Consider the following 26,930-nt stretch of genomic DNA (forward strand, 5'->3'; position numbering starts at 1 on the left):
ATATGTGCTCGGTATTGGGTATGGATCTAGACTTCTAGACTAGACATCTATCCGTAAATGAACATCCAAGGTACGAGGTAGTGTGAAAATATTACCAGAGCAGAGTGATGTAGGCCAGCCAGATATCGAAGCAGATTTTCTCGCGGGGTTTTCTTCTCACTCTCTTCTCTCTTGTAGCGAGGCCGTGTCGGAGGGGAGAGAGGAGAGATGGGGCGCGGATGTGATATAAATATATATACACAGAGAGAGGGGCAGAGGGAAAGAGAGCGACGGCGTTGGAGCAGCACATCCAGTCGGCGTCTCGTGGTCGATCGATCGATCGACTGCTGGATCATGCGCCGCTCACCTCCAACATCTCCTCAACACTCCCAAATTTCTCCCTCGGCTTGCCCTTTTGCTTCCCGATCTTCTTCTCCACCTGGTCTATGTTCTGCCAGTTGTCCCAGTGGATCGGTCTGAGTGGGAAGCTGGACGAGACGGCGTCGGCCTGGACGCCCTGCCAACCATCTCGTCTCTCAGTCGGTGCCGTCGTCGAACCTTGAACCTTTTTCTTCCAGTCCTCCACGATTGCTTCGGCGGTTTGAAACGCATCGGTCATGGTGCTGGCGATCACGCCGGTCGGACCGCGTTTCACCCAGCCTGAGCAGTATATGCTGACATCGTGTCCTGAAGTCTCGGCTTTCTCCAGTGGCACGACTCGTCCCAGCCCGTCATGCCGAATGGCCCCTTTTCTCTCGTCGAAGTCGACACCCAGGTCTGCCATCCCAGGGATGGCTTCGGCCTTGTAGCCTATCGATCGGAACAGCGTCGATGTGGATACCAGCTGTGTGTCATCCGTGGTGCTGACTTTGGATTCTGGATCTGCTGGATTTTCGAGTTCTGTTTTTGAGAACACCACTCCTTGCAGGATGTCTGGGTCTGACTGGGACCATTCTAGCGACTTGGGTGCGAGCAAAAAGTCCAGAGACCATGATTTTGTGGCGTTGTCCTTCAAAGGGCTCCCCTTTTTCAGAAGTTCCATGAGTCGTCGCTTCGGGCGAGGCAACTTTGACAGGTCTGGCGGGAAAAGATGATCTGGTATAGGACGGAAATTGACATCGTCGAGGTGCAAAAGCTCCCTCACTTCCTTGATCGTGAACGCTGCTTGCATGGGCCCTCTCCTACCCACGACATGGACATGCTTGATTTTGCTTGCAGAAAGGGCGTTTAATGCGTATTCTGTAATATCAGTCTTTCTCAGAGCCTCGATTCTGCTCAAAAGTGTTCTGGCCACGTCCAATGCCACATTTCCCTGCCCAACAACCACCGCGGTGTCCCCGGCTGTCAAGTCAGGGTCCAGATGTCGGTATTCGGGAAGACCATTGTACCAGCCCACGAAAGCGCGGGCGGAATAGATGTGAGGCTTGTCTTCTCCCTCCAAGCCTATTTTCCGGTCTTTTGACGCGCCATACGCGAAGATTATGGCATCGTAGTGTCTGGCGAGAAGTGGGAGGGGAAGATCGTGGCCCAGATTGATGTTTCCAATGAAAGTGAAATTAGGAGACGCGGCGATGGCTTGGAAGGTGTCTTGGACATTCTGCAAGGGGGTTAAGTATGCCGTTGCGTAGGGTGGAAAGGGGAAAGTATGACCTTTACCTCTGGATGATCTGGAGCGACTCCGAACCTGACGAGCCCAAATGGTACAGGCAGTTGTTCATACATGTCTATCCTCGTCCCCCGAATGTCCCTCAACAGTTTTTGAGCGGTGTAGAAGCCTGCGGGTCCGGAGCCAATGATGGCCACGGTAGGAGCTGGTCCATTGTCATTGCGTCCTGCAGGTGCATCACTACTGAAAGATCTCCGAATAGAAAATGCGATTGAGCTGCGGTAACTTCGACAAGAAGCAAATCTTGCACGGAATGGAAGACGCCAGCATTGAGTGGTCAACATGGCCAGTGTAACATGAAACTCGCCATCATCATCCTACTTCAACTGTAGAAAGCTCTTCAAAGAAAGAGAGGAGGTATGGAGTCACAAGTCAAAGATTTCGAGCACGGCACCATGAATGGATCTCTAGGAGCAGATGACGGAGTTGTTATCGATAAAGCTTTTGACCGAAATTGAACCGGCGGCATCAGGCTGCCCCTCAGCCTTGTCGCCTTTCTCAATGTAACTGCGTTGCCACCAAAAAATGCCAACTAGAACAAGAAGTATCATTAACTTGTCTACCCTCACAACTGGTCTTTCCTTCCTCTATCGCTGTACATTCTACTTATCCTCCTTTTTGGGCTTCTTTTTTATTCTCTCCCCCACGATCTTCTCGTCCTCTCCTACACCAGTGGTCGAAATGCCGAAAACGCGCTCCTCCCAGCGCCCTCGGTCGACGTCTTCCCCCATTCCCTCGACGTTCACCGACTCCCTTCCTCTCCCAACGATAATAGTTTTCGACCTAGACTATACGCTGTGGCCCTTTTGGGTGGATACGCACGTCTCGGCGCCTGTTAAACCACAGACCTCAGACCAAGGGCAATTGAATACCCGCATGCTTGATCGCTTCGGAGAATCGTTTGGATTCTACTCCGAGGTACCTCAGATACTGGCCGCCGCACGGGAGAAAGGCATCCTCATGAGCTTGGCGAGTAGAACCCATGCGCCAGACCTGGCAAGGGACATGTTAAAAGGCCTCCATATCCCTGCTTCAACGCAGGGTGAGTCTACAGAGAAACCAGATATCAAACCGTTAAGAGCAATCGAGCTGTTCTCCCATCCACAAATATACCCGGGTTCTAAAACAACGCATTTCCGCCGTCTTCAGACGCAACTTGCAAAGTCACCACCATCGTCTGCTGTTGGAACTGTACCATTCGAGGAAATGCTCTTCTTCGATGACGAAGGTAGGAATCGTAACGTGGAAACAGAATTGGGAGTCACATTTTATCTTGTTCCAGATGGAGTCAATAGAGAAGAGGTGGATCGAGGAGTCTGGGAATGGAGGAGAAGGAGAGGAATCACACCGAGTGACTCGAGAAACGGGGAGCAGGTTGCCGAGTTGGAGGGCTGACTGTCCAGAGTTGCGGATTGAAGGTTGAATTCTGCACATTTCACACTGGGCCTCTAGATTGTTCTGTTGATTTCTTCAGGTGGCCTCCTGTACGACAAACTCGACGACGGCGCTTCTGTGAGCTATATACTGATGTGTTGGACCAAGAAGATCAAATCGTCTATATGATGCATAGTTTAGAGATAGAGGTAAAGTTGGGGTCATTTCTGTCCTTGGAGAACGCAGTAGAGCCGTTGCAGAGCAGTACGAGGTGCCGAATACTCGTATTGTACTGACCATAGATTGGGTCACTAATATCTCATAGATTTCTTGCGCCTGGTCGCTTGCCTTAAAACTCAGCCGGCAAGTTCCGCTGCGGGCCTTATACCACTTGTTGATCAGGAGGTTCACCCTGTCCAGGATGCATATGTCTACCGAGTATTTCTCGCCTCTGCCTGCCGAGTTTAGTTACATGTCCAGAACTAGCCCGGAGGATCGAAGGCTACTCGCACACAAGAGTTGACCAAGCAAATTCGGCGCGAGACCGGCAGCGGCTATCCCAACTCCTTTTTACTAGCACGAAGGAGACAGGACTTATGTCAAGCGAGGCGACCTCTGATTGCCTTGAGGCTCAGAAACACGTAACGAATGCAGGTTTCAGACTTGGCCAGCCATGGTAGCTGTTCCACTGGTCACGGACTACCGAGCGCCTCGTACAAATCACCACCAGGCCTTTAGGCCAGCCAAATAGCCCTTAGCGTGCAGATGAACCAACAGTTTCCATGTCTAGACACGAGCCACACCGGCGAACACTTACCAAAACTGAACGGTTGCGCCCCCCACGACGCCTTTCCTGGGTGGGCTGGCTCGAAGCTAACGGCGAGCCTGTCACTGGTGTGACGACTGCTCTGCAGGGAGCGAGAGCATCTTGGGCAGCACGGCGGCTCTTAGGATCCTTGCGTCGTGCTCAGCTGCTCCATATCTCAGCCGAACGTGTCATGAGCGAGATTGAAAGGCCCCCCAAGTGTCCTTCTATCTGTCGTGGTTTGCCTTGTTTCGATGTCGGCTGCATATATACTCCATGATGTTTTGTTCATGGATTGTCCTAAAGTCGGCGTACTGACACAGCAGTCTTGTTATTGAGACAGCCCGATACCGATTGGCAAGGTTCTCGAATTAATCAATGCTTGCTATGTGTTGGCCCGTGTCCATCAGGCTAAGCAAATAGTTACAGGCCCCCGGGCAGATCATTCATTCAAAAATGAGCCTTTACGACAAAACGAAGGATGAAATCTTTGAAAAAGAGGCATGGAATGCTGCCCGAGCAGTATTTTCCGGCAATCATGAGCCCATCAACTACCAGCCCTTCCTCAAAGACTATACGACGCCAGAATCTGCCCGGGCTTCGGTCGTACAGGCACAGAAAGAAGCCAATTCCGAATACAATGGCAAGCTCGGTGCCATCCTTGACAAGGTCGACCAGTTTATGAAAGTGGGAGATCTGGCTATCAAGTCGGCTCCTGAAAGTATCGGTCTTGCCTGGACTGGCATCAGACTCTGCCTCCATTCCGTACAGGATGATTTCGCCACCTTCAGTCTCTTCTCCGGAGCATGCGCAGATATTTTGGGAATACTCATCTCGTGCAGGGTGTATGGCCGCTTGTATGCGAGTCAGGACCACCCTCCAGAATTTACCGAGCTTCACGAGAAGGTTCTGGGCTACATCAAGGACACCTACGTGAATATCATCGAGTTCTCGTATCAGATGTGGAAATATGCTCGATCCAATGCCGGCATTCGTGTCATCAAAGGCTTGTTCCGTAGTGCTCAGGGGAAATTCCAACCAAAGATAAAGGCCATTCAAGACAACGAAGTGCAGATGAACAAATTTGCCTCCCAGGCCAACCAGCAAGTCTCGCAGTACTACCAAAGGAAAGGCCTAGACAATGACACGACGATGATGAAGGGCCTGTCGGATCAAATGGAAATGCTACAAGCATTGCAAGAGGAAGCCGCCAAACAGAACCAGTTGATGGAGGAATGGATCAAGAGGGACGAACTTCACAGGAGAGATCAACGTATGACTGCGGCAGAGATCACGCACGAAAACTGGGAGAGGCAAAAAAAGGAACTACTCTCCCTCGACGACAATCAGCAAGTGCTGGATTCGAAACTAGCTGCTCGCAAGCCAGGAACCTGTGGCTGGATCTTGGAAAACACCAAATTTCAAGACTTTGTCAATGCCGAAGGTGGTAACGTTACTTGGCTGGTCGGTACTGGTGGATCTGGAAAGTCCTTTCTCATGTCTGTGGTCATCCAAGAGCTCAAGAACAAGGCTCACCAACACGACTCCCTCGTTCACTTCTTTTTCATATCCAAAGGCTCTCAAGCCACGATGCAGGCTGATCAAATCGAGCGCCATCTTCTTGCGCAGCTCTACCAAGACGCGGCTCAATCGTTGGACGTCTTGGACAAGTGCAACAAGATCATGTCAGAATATATCGAGCACTCAAAGAAGAGTACCAGCAAAACGACAAGCAAGAAAGGGGGGGACGGACCAGCTGGATTTGAACAGACCTACACCGCTCTTGCTAAGATCATCAACAAGCGAATCTACCTCATGATAGATGCCTTGGACGAGTGTGCCGACAGAGAGACGCAAGAATTCATCCAAACGATCAAGAAACTAGCCAGCACACGGGGCCTGAAGATCAACGTCTACTGCAGCAGCAGAGATGAACCTGATATTGCTGCCGCCCTGGAAAATTATCCAAGAATAAATGTCGAGGAGAACAACTCAAAAGATATCGCCGAATTTGTCCAAGCTGAGATGGCAAAACTACCAGGGTTCACGCCTGTGGAACGTGAAGAAGCTTGTCGAGAAATCACGCAGAAAGCGGGGTGTTACTTCCGTTATGTCGAGCTGGCCATGGATTTCATGCGCCGTCCGTGGCGGAGACCCTTGTCAGCCCATCTCGAATCGCTCCCTTCGGGGGTTGAAAACATTTATGCTCAGCGCCTCAACCAAACCAACCCTGCATACTACGATCTGCTCACTCACTGCCTCACCTGGACTATCCTCGCTGGAGAGGAACTGAGTGTCCAAGAGCTCATCGATGGGTACAAGGGTAGTTTTACGGACGAACCTATCGCTGAGAATGACGATGACCAGCAGAATGTGAATATCGAACTGTACGAAGACCAGATCAGACAGGCTGGAAGCGGCTTCCTGCGGGTCAATCCCGACCACACCGTGAGCCTGGTCCACAATACTGTGCGCGACTTCTTCCTGCAACCTGACAGCGTTATCAATGGGGCTGCACAGTCATCGAATGAGCCTGAATGTGAGTGTGCCAGATGCCAGAGAGAATTGAAACACGGCAAGAAGTTTGTCGTTTCGGAAAGAGAAGGTCACATGCAGATCGTTACCACGATCCTTCAGCACCTGCTGTCTCCGTCTTTTCACCGCAAGTACTATGTCAAACCACAAGATGAATCGAATGACAAGAAGACTGAGCAAGACACAGAGGACGTTGAAGATGTGGCTGATATCAAAAGCGAAGAGGACGAAGCACCAGGAGAGACGGCATCAGGTGAGCTGGCACGAACAGACGCTCAGAGTAAGGATATCCAGAGCAACGGCATTGTGGCGCAGGATCAGGGCCTTGTTGATCAACCAGACAACCTCGATAGCGTACCTCAAATGCCCGAGCCCAGCGGTGAGGACACAACTAAAGAAGGGACAAATGTCCCTGATGAGCCGTTGAGTAATGGTGTGTCCGATGACCTGGATTCCAAGTCTGCAGTGCCAAACGGTGGTTCAGACCAGGCACATGAAGGCGACACCCCGCTGAACGGGGAGGGGCCACAAAACAACGACAAAGCTGGCGCGGCCCTTGAAGCAACAGATACCCAGTCTGTGGCAGACTCCGATGAGAACGTGGACTTGACGGACCAGGACCAAGCTCGACTCTGGGACCTGCAGTCAGATCAAGAAAGTTATCACCCGCGGTACGAAATCTCGAGATTGAGGTGGCATTTGACGCAGCTGGAAGAGATCTATCCCGCCAAAGAAAGGTCTGGCGAAGCCTGGTCCAAGCTACGCGAGCTTCTGGAAAGATTCCTGGACCCCGAGTCCGAGGCGTGGAGAGGTTGGCTCAGAACATTGGCCACGGCGGGTCGATATGTTGACACCATCGAAATGTACACTGACGCCAAAGACGTACATCCTATAGTGGTCGCTGCGTGTTGTGGCCTGACCAGCCTTGCACATATACTCTTGGCTCGGCCTAATGCCTCAGAATATGTCAACCTGAGGGTGCCCGAGGGGATGAGTGTGTTGTGCTTTGCCGTCCTTTATCAGATGGTAACGGAGAAGAATGTGGATTCTTTTTACCTGGCTATGCTGGAGGCGGGCGCGGATCCCAACACTAACAACCATTGGGACGAAGAGTACCTCGGAAGCACGTTTCATTTTCTCCTCATGTTAGACACGGTGACCTTGGCGCAGGTCGAGATGTTCCTCGCACACAATGCCGATATCAATACACTGGACGAAACTGGAAACAATGGCCTACACTTCTTCGCTGTGGGAGAAGCTGGCATAGATATCGGTGTGGCCCTGGTCACCGCGGGGGCGGATATTCGCCTCCGTAATGGCCGGGGCGAGACCGTCATGCATCTCCTCGCCCGTCGGGACACCTGTCACGTTGACGCGATGAAGTATTTCATTGAGCAAGGGGCCGAAGTCGACGCCGAGGATGATGCCTCAGCTAGGCCTCTGGGAGAAGCCGCCGAAGCAGGACATGCCGAGGCGGTCAGATTGCTGCTCGAACACGGGGCCGACATTGAGGACGTGAATGACTATGAACAAACGGCACTCTTTGCTGCCGCAATGATGGGCAAAACAGAGGTGGTCAAGGTCCTTCTTGACCAAGGAGCCGATCCACTCAAACGGAACTCCCTCGGAGCCACCCCCTTTGGAATGGCTTGCCGATACGGCGACGCCGAGTCGGCTCTTATCCTGGGAAGAGCCATGGTGAACAAAGGGGGGGTCGAACACCTCAATTGGCAAAACAATTTTGGGAAGACGCCCATCATGAGAGCCGCCTCTCGAGGTATTTCGGATGTGATTGACTTTATCCTTGATCACGTCGACACGCAGGCCGCCCTCACCACCGTCTCCAAGAAGGGCTGGTCGGCTCTGCACTATGCAGCGCTCAGGGCGCGTCCTGAAGCGACAACGACTTTGCTGACCCGTGGGGCCGACAGTCGGTGCAAGGACTTGCAGGGTAAGACACCTCTACAGCTGTGTTATGCGAGAATCTGGACGAAACCGACTGAGGATCGAGAGAAAACGATATCTGCGTTGATCGATCACGACCAGCAAGCGGCCGTTGCAGAGATCGAGCTGCTTCACACGATGGCCATCAACGATTCACCCAAGGTGGTGGCCAAGCTGTTGGAATGTGGCGCCAATCCGTATGCCACGGACGAACATGGCTGGAACGTTGTCCAACTTGCCGAGCAGTACGACCGACCGGACGTCGTCGAAGTGATCAAGAACTCGAAGCTCGCGACGGCTAGTCGGCCTTCCAAGTTCGTGGGGTCCTTCTCAGCTGCGCTCGTCGGCTCTCCTTCTGGCTTGGAGATTGAGCTGCTTCGGCGTGGTGGCGAGATGGCGGCGACAGACCCCTTATGCTACACCACCGACCAGTCATTCGTCACCGACCACCCCATCCCGGCCTCGGCGGAGCGGTATTACTTTGAAATGACCGTTGCCGATCGCGAGGTCAAGGTCGACACGCCAATGTTTGTGATTGGAATCACTCAAAAGCCCATCGGATCCACCAAGCAGTGGTTCCCGGGGTGGTCGAAACCGGGCACCTCGAGCTGGGGTTACCACAGCGACGACGGCAAGATCTGGTGTGTCGCGGACCCTCCCAAAATTAAAGACTTGGGACTGGCGAGACAGTACGGCTACGGCGACACGGTCGGGTGTGGGATCGACGTGAAGAAGCGCACCGTCTTTTGGACCCTCAACGGAACGAGGTTGATGGAGGCCGGCTTCCAGAACGTCCGTGGTCAGATCTATCCCATCATCGGGATCCGAGACCCGGGCAAGGTCAAAGTCAACTTGGGCCTTGACTTGAAGGAGGAGCCGTTTGTGTGGAAGCCTGGTACCACGTGCGACTTTGACAAAGACATCCCATCTCCAAGTCTCAGGCGATTGAAATCGGATCACTGACCGGAAGATTTCTTTTGGATTTGTTGTCATTCGGGAGCGAGATTTCGAAGGCGAGGCTGTGTCCTTAAGCGTGGATGAGCATGTGGTATGTACCAGAATTGACTTGGCTGCATGTTGTTCTTGCTACGAGCCCGCAAACAAGCCACTCACCACTCACTGTATAGGAACAATAGTAATCGGCCTTGGCCACGTTATCACAATACAGGATATATCTACCGGCATTAGGGGGGAGATGCTCCTCTCCTGTTAGCTTGGCTTGAAGTAAGTGATGGGGACCGCCAGTCCTGGCGAATCAAATTGCGAGAAATCCATCTATTCGAACTTATATGGCCCCAGTCTTTAAGCCGAATACATGAGATACATCATTTCGTCTACACTTGCGTATCTATGAGGAATGGGGGAGAGTGTTTTCTATGATATCTCCCCAGAAATAGGTATTTATGAAATGAGCGCCCAACACCACGCACACCCAACGCATGCGAGCAGGAGCAGTCAATGCTCACCACCAGCCCGAGGCTACGACGCCCACGACAGCCACCAGCCCGAGGGTCTCGGCGAAGACAGGACATCCGGCGGGGCAATACTATTGATACCATGGGTGTAATCTGTGAAGTGTATCGTCTCGGCGTGCGAATGTATTAGAGTATTAGAGTATAAAAATAATAAGGGGCCGACAATATGGGCAATATATAATATATATGTGTGGCACTGACTGACTGACTTGCTAGGTATACGGTACTCAGTATACCAAAGTATCCTCCATCCAAGCAAGTAGGCAGCCCAACGCACTGTCCCTACAGGCGAAACAGAAAGGCAGAAATCAGACAGATCGACATGCCTTCGCCGTATCTATTCTTCATCGAGTCTCGACCGTTGCTCGAGTCCGGCACCGACGCAGCGACGTGGGAGAAGTTTTATACGACTGAACATGTATGTGCTACCTCCTATCTAGATACCTACCTACCTATGTGCCTACCTATCTACCCACCTATCCACATCAGTCATTGAGTACCTAAGCTGTATGCACACACTTGAGCGTGACACATTCATCACATTTTATCCATCACACCTCCCCGAAACCGAATATTCACTTCCTCTTGACGTTCTAAAACACACCCGAGAAAAGCACCACTGACCACCCAACTCCCACAGCTCCCCGACTTCGTCAACAGCGGCCTTGCCACCCGCGCGGCCTTTTACCGCGAAACATTCGACTACGCCAGCGCGCCGCCGCCCGAGAAGAGACCCCCGCGCAACTACCTCGCGCTGTACGAGACCGACTTCGAGGAACTTCTCAAGTCGAAGATCCTGGCCGAGGGCGGCGTCCGGGCCGGCAGTCACTTGTTCCCGCGGAAGTTTGGCACGTTTGACAACGGCGAGTTCCACGCCAGGAATTATCGCCTCATTCAGGACTTTGATCCGAAGGGGTGGGGGAATAGTAAGCCTGTACCTGCTCTTCGTTATACATGGTGTCGACCATACTTGTCACGTCATGTCCCATCATATCATGTCAAAGAATGCCCTTGACTGCGGCACTGACTGTGGCACTAGAACCCGCCCCCTTCATCGCCGTCGTCGAAATGGACCCACCCGCCGACGCCGAAGCCGACTTCGACAAATGGTACCGCGAAGAACACCTCCCCCTGCTGGGCGAACTGCCCCTTTACCGACGCGGTGCGCGGTACGTGCTCGGGCCCAAGACGCCGACTTCGACCATCGACGGCGCAGAGCCGGCAAAGTACCTCGCCGTTCATCAGTGCGACAGTCCTCGCACGTGGGAGTGTCCGGCGGGCGAGGCGGCGAACAGCACGCCGTGGGCGTTGAAGCATTTCACCGAGAGCAACGTCTTTGTCGCGAGGGGATGGGAGTTGGTTCATGCGGTGGATGGCGGTCAGGGGACGAACTAGGTAGACTTATGAGCGAATGTTAGAACGAACGGAGGTACGGACGAGGGATTCAGGATAGGGAGATTTTGTGCGATTGTTTTAGCTAGCTAGCTGCCGCAGACCTGTTGTCCAATTCTCACAGATCATTAGAGGACAGATGAATGTCAACAGAGACGTTGTATGGTATTTTCATCGGCCGTTCCCCTGGTGATACCTTGGACAGTGGTTTCCACACAGTCTTGATGACAAGGCAATCAGGCCATCGTCATTACTTACACTATATATATATTGTCACACCCATCACCGACCATAGCCTCGTCAAATCTTACATTCACCACCCTGCCTCCCTGCTAGTCACAGTGCCAGATACAGATGCCAGAGTCAGACGTACTTCCGGCTCGTCTCGACGACATACCTCGCAAACGCCTCTGGATGGGACACGTACGGGAAATGAAAGCCCGGTAGCGTCGTGATGGGGATCTTCTCCCGCGTCGCGATCACCACGTTCTCGAAGAATGCCTGCATCGGCCCCGCGCCCCCGACGGTCCAGTCGATCGGCACCTTGTGCAGGTCTTCCGTCTTGGTCGCGGCGGACCCAGGGATCGTGCGTGGATAGCCGTAAGCCCACCGGGCGTAGTTGCCGCGCAGCCTCTCGTGGACTTCTGCCCCCAATGCGTCCCACGCGGCTTCGTTCGCGGACATGGTCCGGATCGTGGCCGCCAGCTCCGCCGTGAGGGCGTCCGCGTCGGTCACCTCGTGGATGTTCTTGAGATTGTCCGGGTTGACCGTGGGGACCTCGTGCGGCATGCCGTTGCGCACGCGGTCGGGAAACCCCGAGCACAGCGCCAGCACGGTCGTCGCGCCGGAACTACACCCCCACACCGCGGCGGATTTGATCCTCAGCTCGTCCATCAGCGTGACGATGTACCCCGCGAGTTTCTGGCCCGTCACGTCCTGGTACGTCTCGGGCGGCGCGGTGGCCGCCGACCGCGACATGCCCGGCATGTCGAAGGTGGTTACTCTAAACCCACTGCTGGCGATCGTCGACATGGGCTGGTCGAACAGGCCGCAGTCGCCCACGCCGTCGGGGATCAGGACGATGTCCGGTCCAGAGCCTTCCTGCTCGTAGTACCAGGTGATGCCGTCGTTGGTGCGCACGGTCGATCTTGTTCGTAGAGCGGGCATAATGTTGGTGATATTATGGTATTCTAGTTTTATTGCCGGGGGATGATTAAGGCTGAGTGACGGTGAGGGCTCAAGTCTATCACAGTATGCTTCAGTGATATACCCCGTACATATCTGGTGTGTGTGTACTCGGTTCGGCCCCGCGGTCCCGCAGTCCCACCGTTTGAAGGTGAGGGGCCAGGGGGTTGAGTGCCTGATGCTTGGCGACAAAAGCGCTGGGAAACCTACTTGTAGGTCACGTTCGGCTCACCCAGACCGCGCCGCTTTTATACCTGCCCATCTCATCACTCGCCCTCCTCACCTCTTCTCACCTCTTCTCACCCTTCGACTCACGCTTTCACTCACGCGCGCCTTGACGGTCTGATTTCTGCTGCGGTTCCCTTGTACGTCTCTTCCAAGGACAGGACATATTATTGGCGAAACTTGGTGGACTCCGTTTTTGGGTTCTCTCGTGGTCGATTCTGATTCCGGCCCTCTTCTATCCCCTTCCTGGCCCCCCTGCGGTCTCCTTCGACTCTGCTACCTCAAGTACAAAACTGCGTCCATTCAACGTCTCGGCTTGCCGGGCGCGATCTTCCCTCTCGACACCAGGCCCTTCAGCCATCACTGTAGGCGTCGTCTCTCCCAGGAAGAAGTAAATCAAGGTCCTCACAGAAAAGTGTTTTTTTTTATTACGGTGCCAAATCCAGGGTGGAGATGGCAACGAGAGAATGCCGATTCTTACACTCTACCATCCGACTTAGCCATACAGATTTCAAATAATTGAGCCTAATAGTAAGAGTCATCAACCTTATCCAATCCATAAATCATCTGGACGTACCACTTGGAAGAATTACCACGCGGTTGGTACTATGTTGTCAAGTGTAGCCGGATTGGGTGCGAGCCGGACTGGTGCCGAGTTCTCAGTTTCGTGCCCCAAACACATGCTCTGATCTAAACATTTCCATATTTACCTGTTTCCCATCTCTATCACTTTTTCTCATCTTCATTCCATATCTACTCGTCCATAACTATATCCATCACGACTGTACTCCCACTCATCCCGCCAACATGTCTATCGTTACTCAAAGAGAGACCAGCAAACACACTCACACAGTCATCTTTCTCCACGGCCGAGACAGTGACGCCCAAGAGTTTGTGGACGAGTTCTTCGAGAGCGAAGCATCCGAACCTGCTGGGGGGCCACGCACCCTCCCAGATCTGTTTCCAGGTATCAGATGGGTGTTTCCCACGGCACCAGCTCTTTACTCGAAACGCTTCGATACCACGATATCGCAATGGTTCGATATATGGTCAGTCGAAGATCCTGAGGAGCAAGTCGAAATCCAAATGGATAGATTGAAACAAAGTGTTACCGCCCTGCTGGAGGTGATAAGAGCCGAAGAAATTCATGTGCCTCGACAAAACATCTTTTTAGGAGGTATCAGCCAGGGATTTGCGACAGCGTTGTCTACCTTCTTCGCAAACGGCCGAGGGTTCGCTGGCCTAATCGGCCTGTGTAGCTGGATGCCTTTCGCCAACCTTTTCGAAGATCTTCAAGCATCTAGCGCCAGTGACGAGCAGCTCTCCAATGCAGTTCAGAGGATTTACTTCGGTCAGCAGTCCCCAGAAGAACCATCATCGCCGTTCCTCCGGTCTACTCCCATCTTTCTCGGCCACTCAATCGATGATGACACTGTACCCATTAAGAATGGAAGGCGAATGCGGGATGTCCTAGTGCGTTCCTTAGGATTGAACGCTCAGTTACACGAGTACGCAGATGGGGGTCATTGGGTGAACGAGCCTCAAGGTGTGGACGACATTGTGGAATTCCTGAATCTCACCATGCGAAACCCGGGAATCTCTGATTGATGAAATAATACAAGCGTTGTTCGATCCGCAGGGGATACTGCCCGAGCAGCAGAGCAGCGAGCCGTCAGGGAGCTCGCATGCGCCGCCGCCCGGCGGTGCCGCAGAAGTCTGAGGCCGGCGGGCCGACGCAGAAGTTGAACGAAACCTGGGCGGTGGCCGGGAAGGAGAGGAGTGTCGAGACCATGCATGGGTCAATGCTAGATACAGAGTACCGAGTACCGTCTAGGAATGTGAGACAAACCAGACACGTACGTACGTACGTACGCGTGCGGAGGGAGAGGCGAGGCCGCGGCTGTGCGAGTAAAGGGGTTTATGGGAGGGAATACAGTATTACGGCAGTATTCCTCTCCTCTCATTGTGTGATTCACGCGACAAGGCTGCCGCGGGGTTCAGGGGTCAGGGTCAGCCAAGGGTTGGGAAATCTGCCCGCGACTCACCCAACCCCTTTGGGCGGGAGGGTGACGCCGCCCTGTGCTCACCCCAGGCTCGCGCGAGCTGGGCGTACTACATAACGGTTGACGTAGTGTTGTTTACGACTCTGGCCGCGACTCTCTTGCATTGCAGTCTCATTGATTTCAACAGTTCCCAGCGTGATATCAGCATAAGGCTTGTATCAAATAGGGAAGGGGGGTCGGGACTGGATGGGAAGCGGAATCTGGCCGAGGAGGACCTGGCAGGGGAGAAAGACGAGAATTGACGAGATCGAGGAGTGTTGAGGTGAGTTGATAGAGATAGCTAACATCGTGGCGTTATAGGGCAACTGAGGCATCAGTGCGAGATTGTGATCAGGACTGCGTCTGTGTCCATTCTGGGGAGATGAAGTGACAATCGCTCGATGACGGGGGACACCCCAACCTCAACTTGGACACAACCCATCGAGATGCCCTTCCACCGAGACTTGCCTCACTTGATCTTCTCCTTTCATGGGCATGCACAGCTATGCAACCCCGGCTCGATCTCAGCACCCACCTCCCATTTGGTCAAGATAACATCCATATCATCGCATTGGCTTCTCTAGAGTCCACAACACATTAGGCGGTTTCAAGGTGGTTCTTTGTTTCCCCTCTATTCCCTGCCCAAGCCAGTTCGGCAGCTCAAGATAGCCCAATACAGGTACCTTATCCCTCAGAGCGTCCCCGCTTATATAGTGCCAGTCCGATTAGTGAGGTGAAGAGCAACTTGCCGGTCAGTTCGCAGAGACCAGGAGAGTTGCACGTTTGCCTCTTGCCTGCGAGTCGCGGTGTTGAGGTCTTCTAACTCTGAAAGGATGGTAGTGCTGATTATCGGCCCCTTCCAAGAGGGCAACGGGTTGTCCCGACGTCGCCATCTTATGTGTAGCGTGCCTCGACTTGTCGCAGAAAGTGCATTTACATGTGTCTGCAGCTGCATCATTCGGGCCAGGGAGCGCTTAATCTCGAAGCCGATCATGGACTGTCAAGCCCTCCTTCTAGACGACTGTCTTGATATTGATAGTCGAGCTAGTCGGGAAAGAGCGTCACTCAGGCTCCATATGTCGCAGGTTCATGTCCATGTCACCAGGTAGTTCTTGAGGCAACGGACGACGTGGATCATGGTACATTTCATGTCGAAGGGGCGATAGTGCCAACTCACTGTATGGCGACGTTGGCTGGAGGCCGTGCTGGGGCGGGAGATGTGAGTGGCGTGCCTTGACTGAGAGCTCGGCACCGGGTGAGACCGCGCTATTTGATGGCACAGACGCAGGCGGGCGACCAGGGTAGACTTCCATCTCGTGCTGCGTGGGTAGCTTCATATCAGCATGCGGAATAGAATGTGTGTGTACCCCGTACGCTGTGCCGGGCTTGCTGTCCAACTCTTGCTTCGAGTATCGGTGTCCCGGCGTATACGGTATGGCACTGATGGTCTCGCGCTTCTTGCGCTGCCAGCGTCGATAGAAGCAACAGTACCCGACAAACAGACCCGCGCCTACCACGACGAGCGTGCCTCCGATGCCAATAGCGGCCGCGACACCGGGTGACAGGCCTACTGAAGAGTTCTTCGTAGACGGGGTCGAAGTGGTGCTTGGTGATGGGGTCGGCGTGGGAGTGGGACTTTGGAACTGGAAGTGGACCGACTGTGCAATGTAGTTGTTGCCGAGCGAGATGGTTTGGAGGTCATCGTAGAACATCCAGGTCCAGGAGTCCCTGCGTCCATGAGCCCGTGCACTCTTGATAATATGAGGGACAGTTTTACCCATCTGGTGGTGGTTGACTCAGAGTGATGGCCGTAGATCCATCATCTATCACGGCAACGATACAACGCTGCTCGCTCTTCAGTGTCTGCCCACTATATGTGGCGAGATAGATGGCAAGCTCCACAGCGTCAAACCTAGTGTCGAGATCAGCTCAGTCACTACGGATAGAACTCATCTTAAAATCCTTACTCGGACGTTGACTGCCATTGCACGTCAAGGGGACCCTTTGTAGGATAGACGGTTCCGATCTTGGGATACGTGATCTCCAAAGCCGCGACGTTGAGCAAATGGAGGAGGACCAGGAAAAGTAAGTGGGGCCTCGTCTCCGACAATCGAGGACGGATGCGAGGATGAGCAGGTCTGTACATCCTAGCGAGGAACGTGGTGGGCTGTGGTGTGCCACAAGGCTGGAAGCGAAGCTGGGGTTCGCAGAGAATAACAGACAAGCCTTTGCCTTGCCAACCTCGCCTCGCGTAGAGAGATCCTGGGTCTGAACTGTAAAAAGTCGCGGGCAGACGAGCAGAGGAAATATGAATGCCTTACCGTGCCCCCAAAGCGATGTCTGGGTGCTAGATGAGTTTCAGAATGCGCCACTCAGCCATCTTGGAAATTGCTCCCTTCAGCTACCATTAGAGGCACAGAACGCCGGACGGCGAGTGCCCTTAAGATTGGACCTCATACTCCTAGGTAGCCAATGGTGCTGACCGATTCTTACTCGTTCTGGGTACATTTGGAGATGTTGGCCCAGGCATGTGGAAGAAATGGTGTGGCTGGAAGGGACGGCCTCATATGGTACGGACCAGCATCTGGACTGCGAATCGAAGCTGTGGTAGAGGTAAAATGTACGACACTGCTGAACAGCTTGTTCGCATTTCAGGTACGCACAGGCTGATGGCCTCAATTGATAATGTCTCCTCCGATATCAGAACCGTCACTGTCTGAAAGGGGTGCAAGGTCTGTCAAATGCGTACAGGTCGAGAAAATAGGGGTAGAGATACGTATCTCAGGCCCTGCAAATGCCGGAGTTTCTCCTCGCCTAACCAGCGGCGCAGTGGTAGACAATCCCTCGTACCGGATATGGCGAGGCGGGGTGCAATAGCAACACAGTTGTCTGTATTACAGTAGAAGCAAGCTTTGCTGGAAAAGAAAAGACAATGGTTTCCCGCATAACAGGGTAGAATTGTGGAAGTCTTGGAGGCAACCGCACCAAGTGATGAAAGTAAACTCTTTCCACCCCACGGACATTCAAAATTCTCCGACAGCCACCCTCTGCTTCTGAAATCGGACGCTGCGGAAGCCACTGGTGTTCCCTTTCCGCCTATTGTCGAGAATGTTCGTATACGGTATAAGTTGTCAGTGACCGTCCTACACCCGAATCAGAACTCTTCAATTCCACTTGCGTCGAAGTGTTGTGAGCACCGTGGAAAACAGAGCCACCCACCACTTCTTCCACTGTCCTGCTAACCAGGCGCCTCCAAATCGTCTAGTTTGTCGAAGGCAATCGGATCGAACATCAAGAGTCCCTAGTGTCGGACCGAATTCTGGCCTCCCTCCCTACGAATGCTCCTCCCTGCGCTTGAAACGAGCAACATTCATCAACGTACATCTAGACTACACAAACAAACCTTGAGGAGGATATGGATAAAACATAATACCCACCATACAATTAGGCCCCGACAGCCTCTCCACCACGCGGGGAAAGCCTCGGCATTGCTCACTGGGCACAAGACTTCGCTTCGTCGGCATAAACCGCTGCTACGGCACAGGTGGTGCGGCTCATGGTCGAGAAGGCCGAAAATAGAGCGACGTCGGGTGGGTTCTTCAAGAATAATGGCGAACTCGGTCAGCCTGGTGTGGACGTGCTCATAACCTCGAAAGACATATCTTGCTGCCTGAATTCTCAATGTGACACGAAAACATCTCTCATAGCCAAACATGACAGTGAAGCCCGTTTACACGCCGCCCCCAGGTCTTCGGACTGCCTTGGAGGACTTCCAGACTTATGTGAACAGGAGATATGGTCTGCGTCTGCGTATGTTGCCATGCTCAAAACACTCATGTCTATTGGCATTATCTGCAGGCCAACGCTCACTTCAATAATCTCAGAGACGTACGAGGACTTGCATGCATTCTCCATCAACCGACTGAATGACTTCTGGATGGCACTGTGGCGGTTTCTTGACATCAAAGCATCTGTCCACCCTAAAGTTGTGGGTTGCAATCACTCGCTGGCTGTCAATCCACATACTGAACGCCACTAGGCTGTGGATGAGAACATCCCCATCGACCAGTTCTCGCTGTTCTTCCAGCAGGCGAGACTCAACTTTGCAGAGAACATGCTGTGTGGCGACGGCGATCGGATTGCTGTCATCGATGTCAACGAGGAGAATTTGTCGAGTCCGCGACGATATACGTGGCGAGATCTCAGAGACTTGGTCAGAACGTATGCGAACGCACTGCGTCGGGCTGGCGTGGCAGAGGGAGATGTTGTTGCTTGTAAGGATAACAGCTGCAATTGTGCGTGAAGCGCTGAAGTGATTGATCCGTCTGCAGTAATAGGAAGTAACTGCACCAGGTCGTTGGCTTTACTACTGGCTACGGCGGCTGTGGGCGGTATTTTTGCATCATTTGCAACTGATGTTGGGGACAAGGTGAAGCTACTCTCCCATGCAGGATGTTCACGCTGGGCTGATGTTGTTCAAGGCACTCAACGATCGACTCAGCCAGATCGAACCTCGCGTGGTTTTCGCCGAGTCAGAATATTCATACAATGGGAAATGCGTCAACATCACGGCAAAGGTCGATGGCTGGACAAGCAAAGTCTCAAGTCCACTGAAGCTGGTCGTGATAGGAGACACGGCGGGCTTCAAAACAAAGTGGTAAAGCAGTTTTAATCCCCGGTTGCCTTGTCGAGAGCTGATCACTTGTCTTATTGCAGTGAGAGCCTCGAGGCTTTCATTGGCGGCACCGACTGTCAATCACCCCTCACCTTTGCGCAAGTCCCCTTCAATACGCCTCTGGTCATCATGTTCTCTTCTGGTACGACAGGGACTCCAAAGGGCATTGTACATTCACATGGGGTATGCCCTGGATCCCACTGTCGTAGAAGCCAGCTCATGTGAAGTAGGGTCTGCTTTTGAACGGCTTCAAGGAGCACCGCCTCCACAACAGCTTCGGCCCACAGGATATACACTTCCATTTCAGTGGTGTAAGTTCTAGCCATTCCTCTCCCTATTTCCCTCGGAATCGGCATCTCACGAACAGCAGATTGGGTGGACGTTGTGGAACATATCGATAGGCGCACTTTTCTGCAAAACCACAATGGTCCTGTATGATGGATCACCATTCTATCCCTCCCCGGAGGAGTTCCTTCAGGGCGTTTTGGCAACAGGGTTTGTAACAGTGATACTTCTGAAAGTGCGACGTTGTCTGACAAGCAATTTTCAGTATCACGGGGTTTGGCGCCGGCCCGCGTTATTATGCTGAGCTGCAGAAGAGGAATGTGACGCCCAGTTCGTTCTTCGAAGCCTTTTGTCTCTTGTTCTGGTCCATTAATAAACGAGACAGGAAAATACGCTCAAAATGTTCACACCATCTTCTCCACTGGCGCGGTGCTCACGCCAAGTCTAGCATCATGGCTAGGAGAAGCGTTCGGCCCTGTGTGCCAGATCCAGTTCTCAGGGGGCACTGAGCTGTGCGGCTCCTTTATTCATGGAACGCGCTCTCTCCCATCGTATCCCGGAGAGGTCGCTGTCAAGGCATTGGGTATGGATATTGCTGCATATTCGCCAGACGGGGTCGAAGTCCCTGATGGAGAAAGCGGCGAGCTAGTCTGCAGGAAACCATTTCCCAATATGCCCGCCATGTTCTGGAAGGATCCTGGGAAGAAGCGGTATTACAGTGCCTACTTTGACATGTTCCCCCGTGAGTCTATTGTTGTTGATTCCGCTGATCTATGCTGATGAGACGCAAGATGTATGGACACATGGCGACTTCATCAAAGTCAATCCTGTGACAAAGGGGACTTATGTGTTGGGAAGAAGGTCAGTCAATGTCCCATGACCGGTAGCGAAGACGGCAACTCCTAACATGGCTGATAGTGATGGTACTCTGAACCCGTCTGGCGTCCGCTTCGGCAGTTCAGAAATCTACAACATTCTTTCTTCACCGCGCTTCACGTCGTCGATAGTCGACTCGGTGGTCGTGGGCCAGCAACGCAGCACCGCGCCCTACTCAGACACCACCGAGCGCGTTCTCCTCTTCATCAAATGTCGGGAAGGCGTGTCTTCCAACCACATCCTCCCAAACAAAGAACTGGAGAGCCGCATCCGCGATCAAATCGCCAAGGATCTCAGCAGGAGACACGTCCCGGCTCACATCTTTGAGGTCAAGGAGATTCCCTACAATGCCAATGGAAAGAAGATGGAGATCCAGGTCAAGGCTGTGGTGAATGGTGGGGCGCAGGCCAAGACGAAGCAGAGACTCAGTCCGCAGGAGCTGGCTATGCTTGAGCAGTTTGAGCCGTTCTTCCACCTGGAGAAGCTGCTGAAGAGGCTCGATGGGACTGCTGCGAGACTGTAAATGGATGCACAAGCGGAGGCGATTCCTGCGGACACGGTGGCACAGCATAGACGGCGGTATGGCGTTTGGAAAGCCGTGGTATGTCTAGTAAGGATATCAGCTATCACTGGACAGTCGACATCCGCCTCATCTCGCGCCTATCTGCTCCATCTACCTTTCTTCTCCTGGAGACACTTCGGCATTGTTGCGTGCCAAAGAGAACAAAGTCACTATAGCACTAGATGCACGGGTTGATCAGGCTTGACGGAGTACCTCTACCTCTTCACTGTACTCGGCTCGGCTCGGGTGGTGGTGGCTCGGTGGGTTGGCCTATCCCCTATCAGACACGTCCATCTCGGCCCGAGCCAGCTACTCCTCCTCTAGACACCAATATGTTGGATCTTCTTCCGAATTTGGCTTGAGATGGAAAAAACATCAGAATAGAAATCTACATTCTCCAAGAGAGGTTACTTGATCTGATCGGACCAGACCACAGTAAGAACCCTGGAAATTTCTGTCTTTACAAAATCGAACACAGCCTTGCCATCACGTGCAAAAGGGGCCAAGGCCTTCTACTGTGAAACCAACTTTGGCCCCTGAAGCTTCTTCGTATTGACTTCTAGGCTCTTAAAAGTCTCACGACAACCTGCAGCAGAATGATTTACGTGGTGAAGGAAATCCTTGATCGTTCCGTCACTTCTCGCGATTCATTATCCCTCCTCCATCCATGAGCTAGCCCTTGAGCCGCTCCTCCCAGACTGGCAATTCTCTCCTTCACCAGCAGGGTCTCAGGCCCCTGATTGGGCTCGTGGCAAAATCTCAGGTCAATTCAGCCTTGAATATCCATGTTCGAGGATCACCATGCTGAGAGCTGGAGGGAAGTCCTCGTCAACCAAGGCTAGGCGCCATGGAGCACGTTCCCGATGCAAGCTTTGCAATAACCTGAGTCCACGGGGTCACACGTCCAGCTCGTACGATGCAGACAGTGCGACCAAACACAACGCCAATCTCACGCTCTGCATAGACGCTCGCCAGCTATCTGCCAGCAACTGCCAGTATTGCAAGTTGCTCCGACAATCTCTGCAGGGTTTTGTTGGGAGAGACTGGGCCCGTATCCGTGATCCTGTGTGTATTGATCTTCTGGAAGGCTCACCTATCAAGGTGTCGGTACAAGAGCCCAGCGGCAAGTCTATCGCGTTTGAGTTGTATACTCCGTCAGGTGTGTCTTCGGCGTCTCTTTTGTCTGCCATGTCGGGTCCATGACTTTGTAGACAATCTTCACCATTCTAGCCACGACAACATTGTCAAGTTCTGATACTTCGGCAGACCAGCGGCCACCGTGGCCAGCACTGGGTAATGCTCGCAGCATTCCAATTTCCTCGGGCTCAGACGAGTCGTTTGATTTCGCCCGCAAGTGCATCAAGGACTGCATGTCCAACCCATCACATGCCGCATGCCGGAAATCCGCCCCGAGCAGACTGCCGACCAGACTCATAGACGTGCAGAGCGACAAAAACCTAAAATTGATTGAACTGAAGAGCAAGAACGTCGAATATATTACCCTCAGCTACTGCTGGGGACCTGGATCGACAGTGACCACGACGAGCGCAAACTTACGAGACATGCGGAAACGGATCGACTGGGACACGTTACCGGTCCTGTTTCAAGACGCTGTCACCATTACACGCCGTCTGGACATTCGCTATCTGTGGATCGACGGCCTGTGCATCATCCAAGACGACAAAAAGGATTGGGAGAGCGAATCATCCAAGATGAGCGACATCTATGAAGCCTCGTATATAACAATCGCGGCAGACGCATGTGAGGACAATACCCACCCGTGCCTGGTGCAGCGTCCGAAGCGATTGCGTCTGGAACATCGCAATACACGAGGGAAAACGCTTACAATCAAAGCTCGAAAAGTTTCCAACCACCACGAAGCCCCGGACGAGGATCTAGCCTTTCGGACTGAGGGCCCTCTGAGGGATCGAGCCTGGGCATTGCAAGAGAATGTCTTGTCGCCTCGACTTCTGCACTACACAGAGACGGAGCTGACATTCGAGTGCCGCTCGGCATATCGCTGCGAGTGCAATCCCTCGTCAAGGCGAAAAGCCACGACTCCAGGCCTATTACCGAAACTGCTTTTGTCGGTGAAACAGCGGTCCAAGATCTTCCGTACCTGGCACCGCATCCTCGCCCAGTACACGCTCCGCAAGCTCACCGTGGCGTCTGACAAGCTCCCAGCCATCTCGGGGATTGCGAAGAAGGTCCAAACCGCGACCGGCTCGGTCTATGTCGCGGGCTTGTGGAATGACAATCTGGTCGAGGACCTACTCTGGGCGTCGGCACCACATCTCGAGTCACCACACCTTGCACGGAGGTTGGACGACTACCGCGCGCCGAGTTTCTCGTGGGCCTCGGTGGACACGCAAATCCAGCCTTTTGAGCTTGAAGAGGACGAGACCGTCGAGTTGAGCGCGCACATCTCGATTACGAAGACGTCGTGTACGGAATTCGGCCTCAATCCGCTGGGCGAGGTCACGGACGGGTTCATCGACTTGTGCGGTCCCCTGGCGGAAGGGACGTTGGTCGCTCCGGAAAGCTACAAGTTCGAGTACCACTTGGCAATACCTGGCAGCGGGACTGCCGTGAGCGTTTCCCCAGATTCACTATTGGTGCAAGACATGACCGAGGACGATTTGGAGGGGATGGTGCGACGAGGCAAACAAGGGGAGAGCTACAAGCCCTTCAAAGCACGGGTATGGTGTCTCAGCGTCGCGGGCCATTCCCACGGCTGCGTCTCCGGGCTTGTCTTGACAAAGTCATCGCGAGTCCCCGGGGCGTATGAGCGGATCGGCTATTTTACGTGTGGGAACGACTGGCTGGTTGGGGCGAAGAAGCAGAAGATTAAGCTTGTGTGAGGAGACTGAACGACGTGACCTGGTTGTCGATACACCGACTACAGATATAGGTACATGTATTTAAGCGGTGGTGACGGACCCAACGGGGGATCTGGCATCCACATCCAGGGCTGGAGACGTGGCACGGGGCTGTCTCTCAAGCTCTTCCTGCCCGACTTGTCCTTTGTCCTCCCCAGCTTTTTCCATCCCCAAAATCCGGGGTGGCCCATAATACTTTCATAGTATTTTCGTTTGATAATCTCTTGGCAAACGTCACCGCAAATCGCCAATGCCAAGGGAGCCGTTATCACCCAATTTTTTTTGATCCCCGAAGTTTTTCCTTTTTCCGGCGACATGAGTCTATACTGACAGGGCCCCATCGCATCGCTTTTTTTTTTGGCTTTCACATCCATTGTTCCTTACCCTGATACACTCCCGTTTGCCCATGCACTGAGCAGACCTCCACAAATCTCCAAGAAGATGACGACATCACAGGGCCAAAAAGCCGCAGCCCCCGTCCGGCTCTGGGGCGGCAGGTTCACGGGCGAGATCGACCCGCTGATGGACCAGTACAACGAGTCTCTGTCGGTAGACCGGGTGTTTTACGCGCAGGACATCCGCGGCTCGATCGCGTACGCGCGGGCGAACGTCAAGACGGGGATCTTGACGCAGCACGAGTTTGAGAAGTTGGAGGAGGGCCTTCGCAAGGTGCTCAAGGAGTGGGAGGAGGGGACGTTTCAGCCGGCGCCGGGCGATGAAGGTGAGTGACTAAGTGAGTGAGTGAGTGAGTCGTGCAGGTTCTGGCGTACTATAGGCGTTGTTGTGATGCGGTGTTGGGCATTGGCCAGAAGGGGGAGTCGGTTAAGTGGGATATATGTCGATGCGTGGGCTGTCCACCAGTGCACGGGGAGGATTGTTCATGATGTTAACTGGCAGAATGTTCTATCTCGGAGTAATCACTGACACTATACTGCAAAGACATCCATACCGCCAACGAACGCCGGCTGGGCGAAATCATCGGCACAAACATCGCAGGAAAGCTCCACACAGGCCGCAGCCGCAATGATCAAGTGGCGACCGACATGCGTATGTGGCTCCGCGACGAGCTCGTCCTGATTGAGCAGTACCTGGTCGAGCTGCTCAAGGTCATTGCCCAGCGCGCCAGGCAAGACATCAACTACATCATGCCGAGCTACACGCATCTCCAACGGGCCCAGCCCGTCCGGTGGAGCCACTGGCTCCTCAGCCACGCGACGGCGTTCCAGTCCGACCTCGAACGTCTGCGCTTCACCAAGAAGAATATCAACAAACTGCCCCTCGGCTGTGGCGCCGTGGCCGGTAACGCGTTCGGCATCGACCGGGTGCAGCTGGCCAAGGAGCTCGGGTTTGAGGGGTTGATCATGAACAGCATGTCGGCGGTCGGGGACCGTGACTTTGTGGTCGAGGTGCTCCAGTGCGCGGCGACGATCGGGAGCCACCTGTCGCGGTGGTCCGAGGATCTGATCTTGTACAGCTCGCTCGAGTTTGGCTACGTCAAGTTGGCGGACGCGTACACGACGGGCAGCTCGCTGATGCCGCAGAAGAAGAACAGCGACTCGCTGGAGCTGCTGCGCGGCAAGTCCGGGAGGATTTTCGGTGCCATGGCCGGGCTGATGATGAGCGTCAAGGGCCTGCCCACCACGTACAACAAGGACCTGCAGGAGAGCCTGCAGCCGATGCTCGACACGGTCAAGACGGTCAAGGACAGCCTGCAGATTGCGGCGCGGTCGCTGGCCACGGCGACGGTGTATCCGGAGAAGATGCGGGCGGCGCTGAGCCCGGACATGCTTGCGACGGATCTTGCCGAGTATTTGGTTCGCAAGGGTGAGACTTTCTTCTCCTATCCGCTCGTCTTATATCTAACTCGTTGTCCTTCCTCATTTTCATCACCATCCCTATCCTTACCCTCTCCTTGCCATTATCATGACCATTGACCCTTGTCTCTGACGAATTCCAGGCGTCCCCTTCCGCGAAACCCACCACCTGGCGGGACAGATGGTCGCGCTGGCCGAGTCGGCCGACGTGGGCCTCGACCAACTCAGCGTGGCGCAGTTCCAGGGCGTGGACGCGCGCTTCGGCGCCGACGTGCTCAGCGTCTTCGACTACGAGCGCTCGGTCGAGCTCAAGGACGCGACGGGCGGGACGAGTCGGCGCGCCGTGCTGGAGCAGTTGGAGGCGTTGGAGAGGGCGCTGAATTGATAATCTAGCCTCGCTAGATACCTAGATACCTAGAGAGGTAACGAGGTAGCGAGGTGGCCATCTAGGTGACGATTGGGGGCTTCAAAAACAGTACTACAGTCCCGAGGACGTGGTTAGGTAGCACTGGTAGGTAGGTGGGCAGTCAGGGAGGTATTTTCTTTACGAGATGGACGATGGACTTTTTGCCAGCGGGACAGAACAAGTTGAGGTGACTTTAGTTTTGTCGAGATGGACCTGGATAGACATAGAAAAGAAGACTCGGTGCAATACCTTACCTACCTTGCTCGTATGTCAACTAACTAACCAACTCATAGACCGGTTATTGTTACGGCTTATCGTTTTCAATTCTCGCTCTCACTCTCGCTCTTGCTCTCGCTCTCGCTATCGTACACAACACAACACACATACCACATACCAATTCTATCCACTTCTTCATCTCCATGTTCATCCCACCAAAACATCATCTCGTCGAATTGACACGGAGGCGGAGTCTTCGCTCCACTCCCCTTATACTCCAGAAGAATGCATTCATCTCTCTCCCCTTTGTAGCCAAACTTCGACCGTAAAACTCGTTTGTCGACCTCACCTCGTGCTCTTCACACGCTCTTTACCTCCAATCTCCAAAACTATTAGACAGACACTGCTTATTTATGGCTTTATGGCTTTGTGGCTCATGGGCGCCATCATCTCAACCCGTACCTAACCTAACTTGACTCTTGTCATCGCAAATAAATGGACTTGTTTTCATCTGCTTTAGCTTTAATGCCAGGCCATGCCATGCCGTAACTCGGAAAATCCCTTTTCTTCCCGCCTGTTGTTTCCTCATGACCGA

The 26,930-nt window shown here is 53.5% G+C and overlaps 9 protein-coding genes across 9 annotated transcripts; 6 read left to right on the top strand and 3 right to left on the bottom strand.

Moving 5' to 3' along the window:
* Positions 1-331: 331 nt before the first annotated feature.
* AYO20_07001 (hypothetical protein) lies at positions 332-1,929 on the bottom strand (the record flags this gene model as incomplete). Its single annotated transcript, XM_022645289.1, has 2 exons — positions 332-1,576; positions 1,636-1,929. The coding sequence occupies 2 exons, from the start codon at positions 1,927-1,929 to the stop codon at positions 332-334; spliced, it is 1,539 nt and encodes a 512-aa protein (XP_022498675.1).
* A 397-nt stretch (positions 1,930-2,326) lies between these two features.
* Positions 2,327-3,040, top strand: AYO20_07002 (magnesium-dependent phosphatase-1; the record flags this gene model as incomplete). The annotated part of the gene is made up of 1 exon (XM_022645290.1): positions 2,327-3,040. One exon carries the CDS (start codon positions 2,327-2,329, stop codon positions 3,038-3,040), a length of 714 nt encoding a protein of 237 aa, XP_022498676.1.
* A 1,240-nt stretch (positions 3,041-4,280) lies between these two features.
* On the top strand, positions 4,281-11,173 carry AYO20_07003 (ataxia telangiectasia and Rad3, variant; the record flags this gene model as incomplete). Its single annotated transcript, XM_022645291.1, has 4 exons — positions 4,281-9,205; positions 10,067-10,196; positions 10,419-10,704; positions 10,818-11,173. 4 exons carry the CDS (start codon positions 4,281-4,283, stop codon positions 11,171-11,173), a joined length of 5,697 nt encoding a protein of 1,898 aa, XP_022498677.1.
* Positions 11,174-11,533: 360 nt separating this feature from the next.
* Positions 11,534-12,337, bottom strand: AYO20_07004 (hypothetical protein; the record flags this gene model as incomplete). Its single annotated transcript, XM_022645292.1, has 1 exon — positions 11,534-12,337. One exon carries the CDS (start codon positions 12,335-12,337, stop codon positions 11,534-11,536), a length of 804 nt encoding a protein of 267 aa, XP_022498678.1.
* A 1,050-nt stretch (positions 12,338-13,387) lies between these two features.
* AYO20_07005 (hypothetical protein) lies at positions 13,388-14,188 on the top strand (the record flags this gene model as incomplete). Its single annotated transcript, XM_022645293.1, has 1 exon — positions 13,388-14,188. The coding sequence occupies one exon, from the start codon at positions 13,388-13,390 to the stop codon at positions 14,186-14,188; it is 801 nt and encodes a 266-aa protein (XP_022498679.1).
* Positions 14,189-15,683: 1,495 nt separating this feature from the next.
* Positions 15,684-16,768, bottom strand: AYO20_07006 (hypothetical protein; the record flags this gene model as incomplete). Its single annotated transcript, XM_022645294.1, has 3 exons — positions 15,684-16,350; positions 16,400-16,534; positions 16,590-16,768. 3 exons carry the CDS (start codon positions 16,766-16,768, stop codon positions 15,684-15,686), a joined length of 981 nt encoding a protein of 326 aa, XP_022498680.1.
* Positions 16,769-18,335: 1,567 nt separating this feature from the next.
* Positions 18,336-20,981, top strand: AYO20_07007 (acetoacetate-CoA ligase; the record flags this gene model as incomplete). The annotated part of the gene is made up of 12 exons (XM_022645295.1): positions 18,336-18,432; positions 18,507-18,610; positions 18,662-18,896; positions 18,954-19,051; positions 19,104-19,279; positions 19,339-19,465; positions 19,528-19,608; positions 19,665-19,792; positions 19,848-19,912; positions 19,968-20,324; positions 20,374-20,443; positions 20,501-20,981. 12 exons carry the CDS (start codon positions 18,336-18,338, stop codon positions 20,979-20,981), a joined length of 2,019 nt encoding a protein of 672 aa, XP_022498681.1.
* An 840-nt stretch (positions 20,982-21,821) lies between these two features.
* AYO20_07008 (hypothetical protein) lies at positions 21,822-23,881 on the top strand (the record flags this gene model as incomplete). Its single annotated transcript, XM_022645296.1, has 2 exons — positions 21,822-22,179; positions 22,251-23,881. 2 exons carry the CDS (start codon positions 21,822-21,824, stop codon positions 23,879-23,881), a joined length of 1,989 nt encoding a protein of 662 aa, XP_022498682.1.
* Positions 23,882-24,340: 459 nt separating this feature from the next.
* AYO20_07009 (argininosuccinate lyase) lies at positions 24,341-26,098 on the top strand (the record flags this gene model as incomplete). Its single annotated transcript, XM_022645297.1, has 3 exons — positions 24,341-24,620; positions 24,839-25,723; positions 25,857-26,098. The coding sequence occupies 3 exons, from the start codon at positions 24,341-24,343 to the stop codon at positions 26,096-26,098; spliced, it is 1,407 nt and encodes a 468-aa protein (XP_022498683.1).
* Between the last annotated feature and the right edge of the window lie 832 nt (positions 26,099-26,930).

This window comes from Fonsecaea nubica (genome assembly GCF_001646965.1).
Source record: "Fonsecaea nubica strain CBS 269.64 chromosome Unknown Scaff47, whole genome shotgun sequence".
Classification (NCBI taxonomy): domain Eukaryota; kingdom Fungi; phylum Ascomycota; class Eurotiomycetes; order Chaetothyriales; family Herpotrichiellaceae; genus Fonsecaea; species Fonsecaea nubica.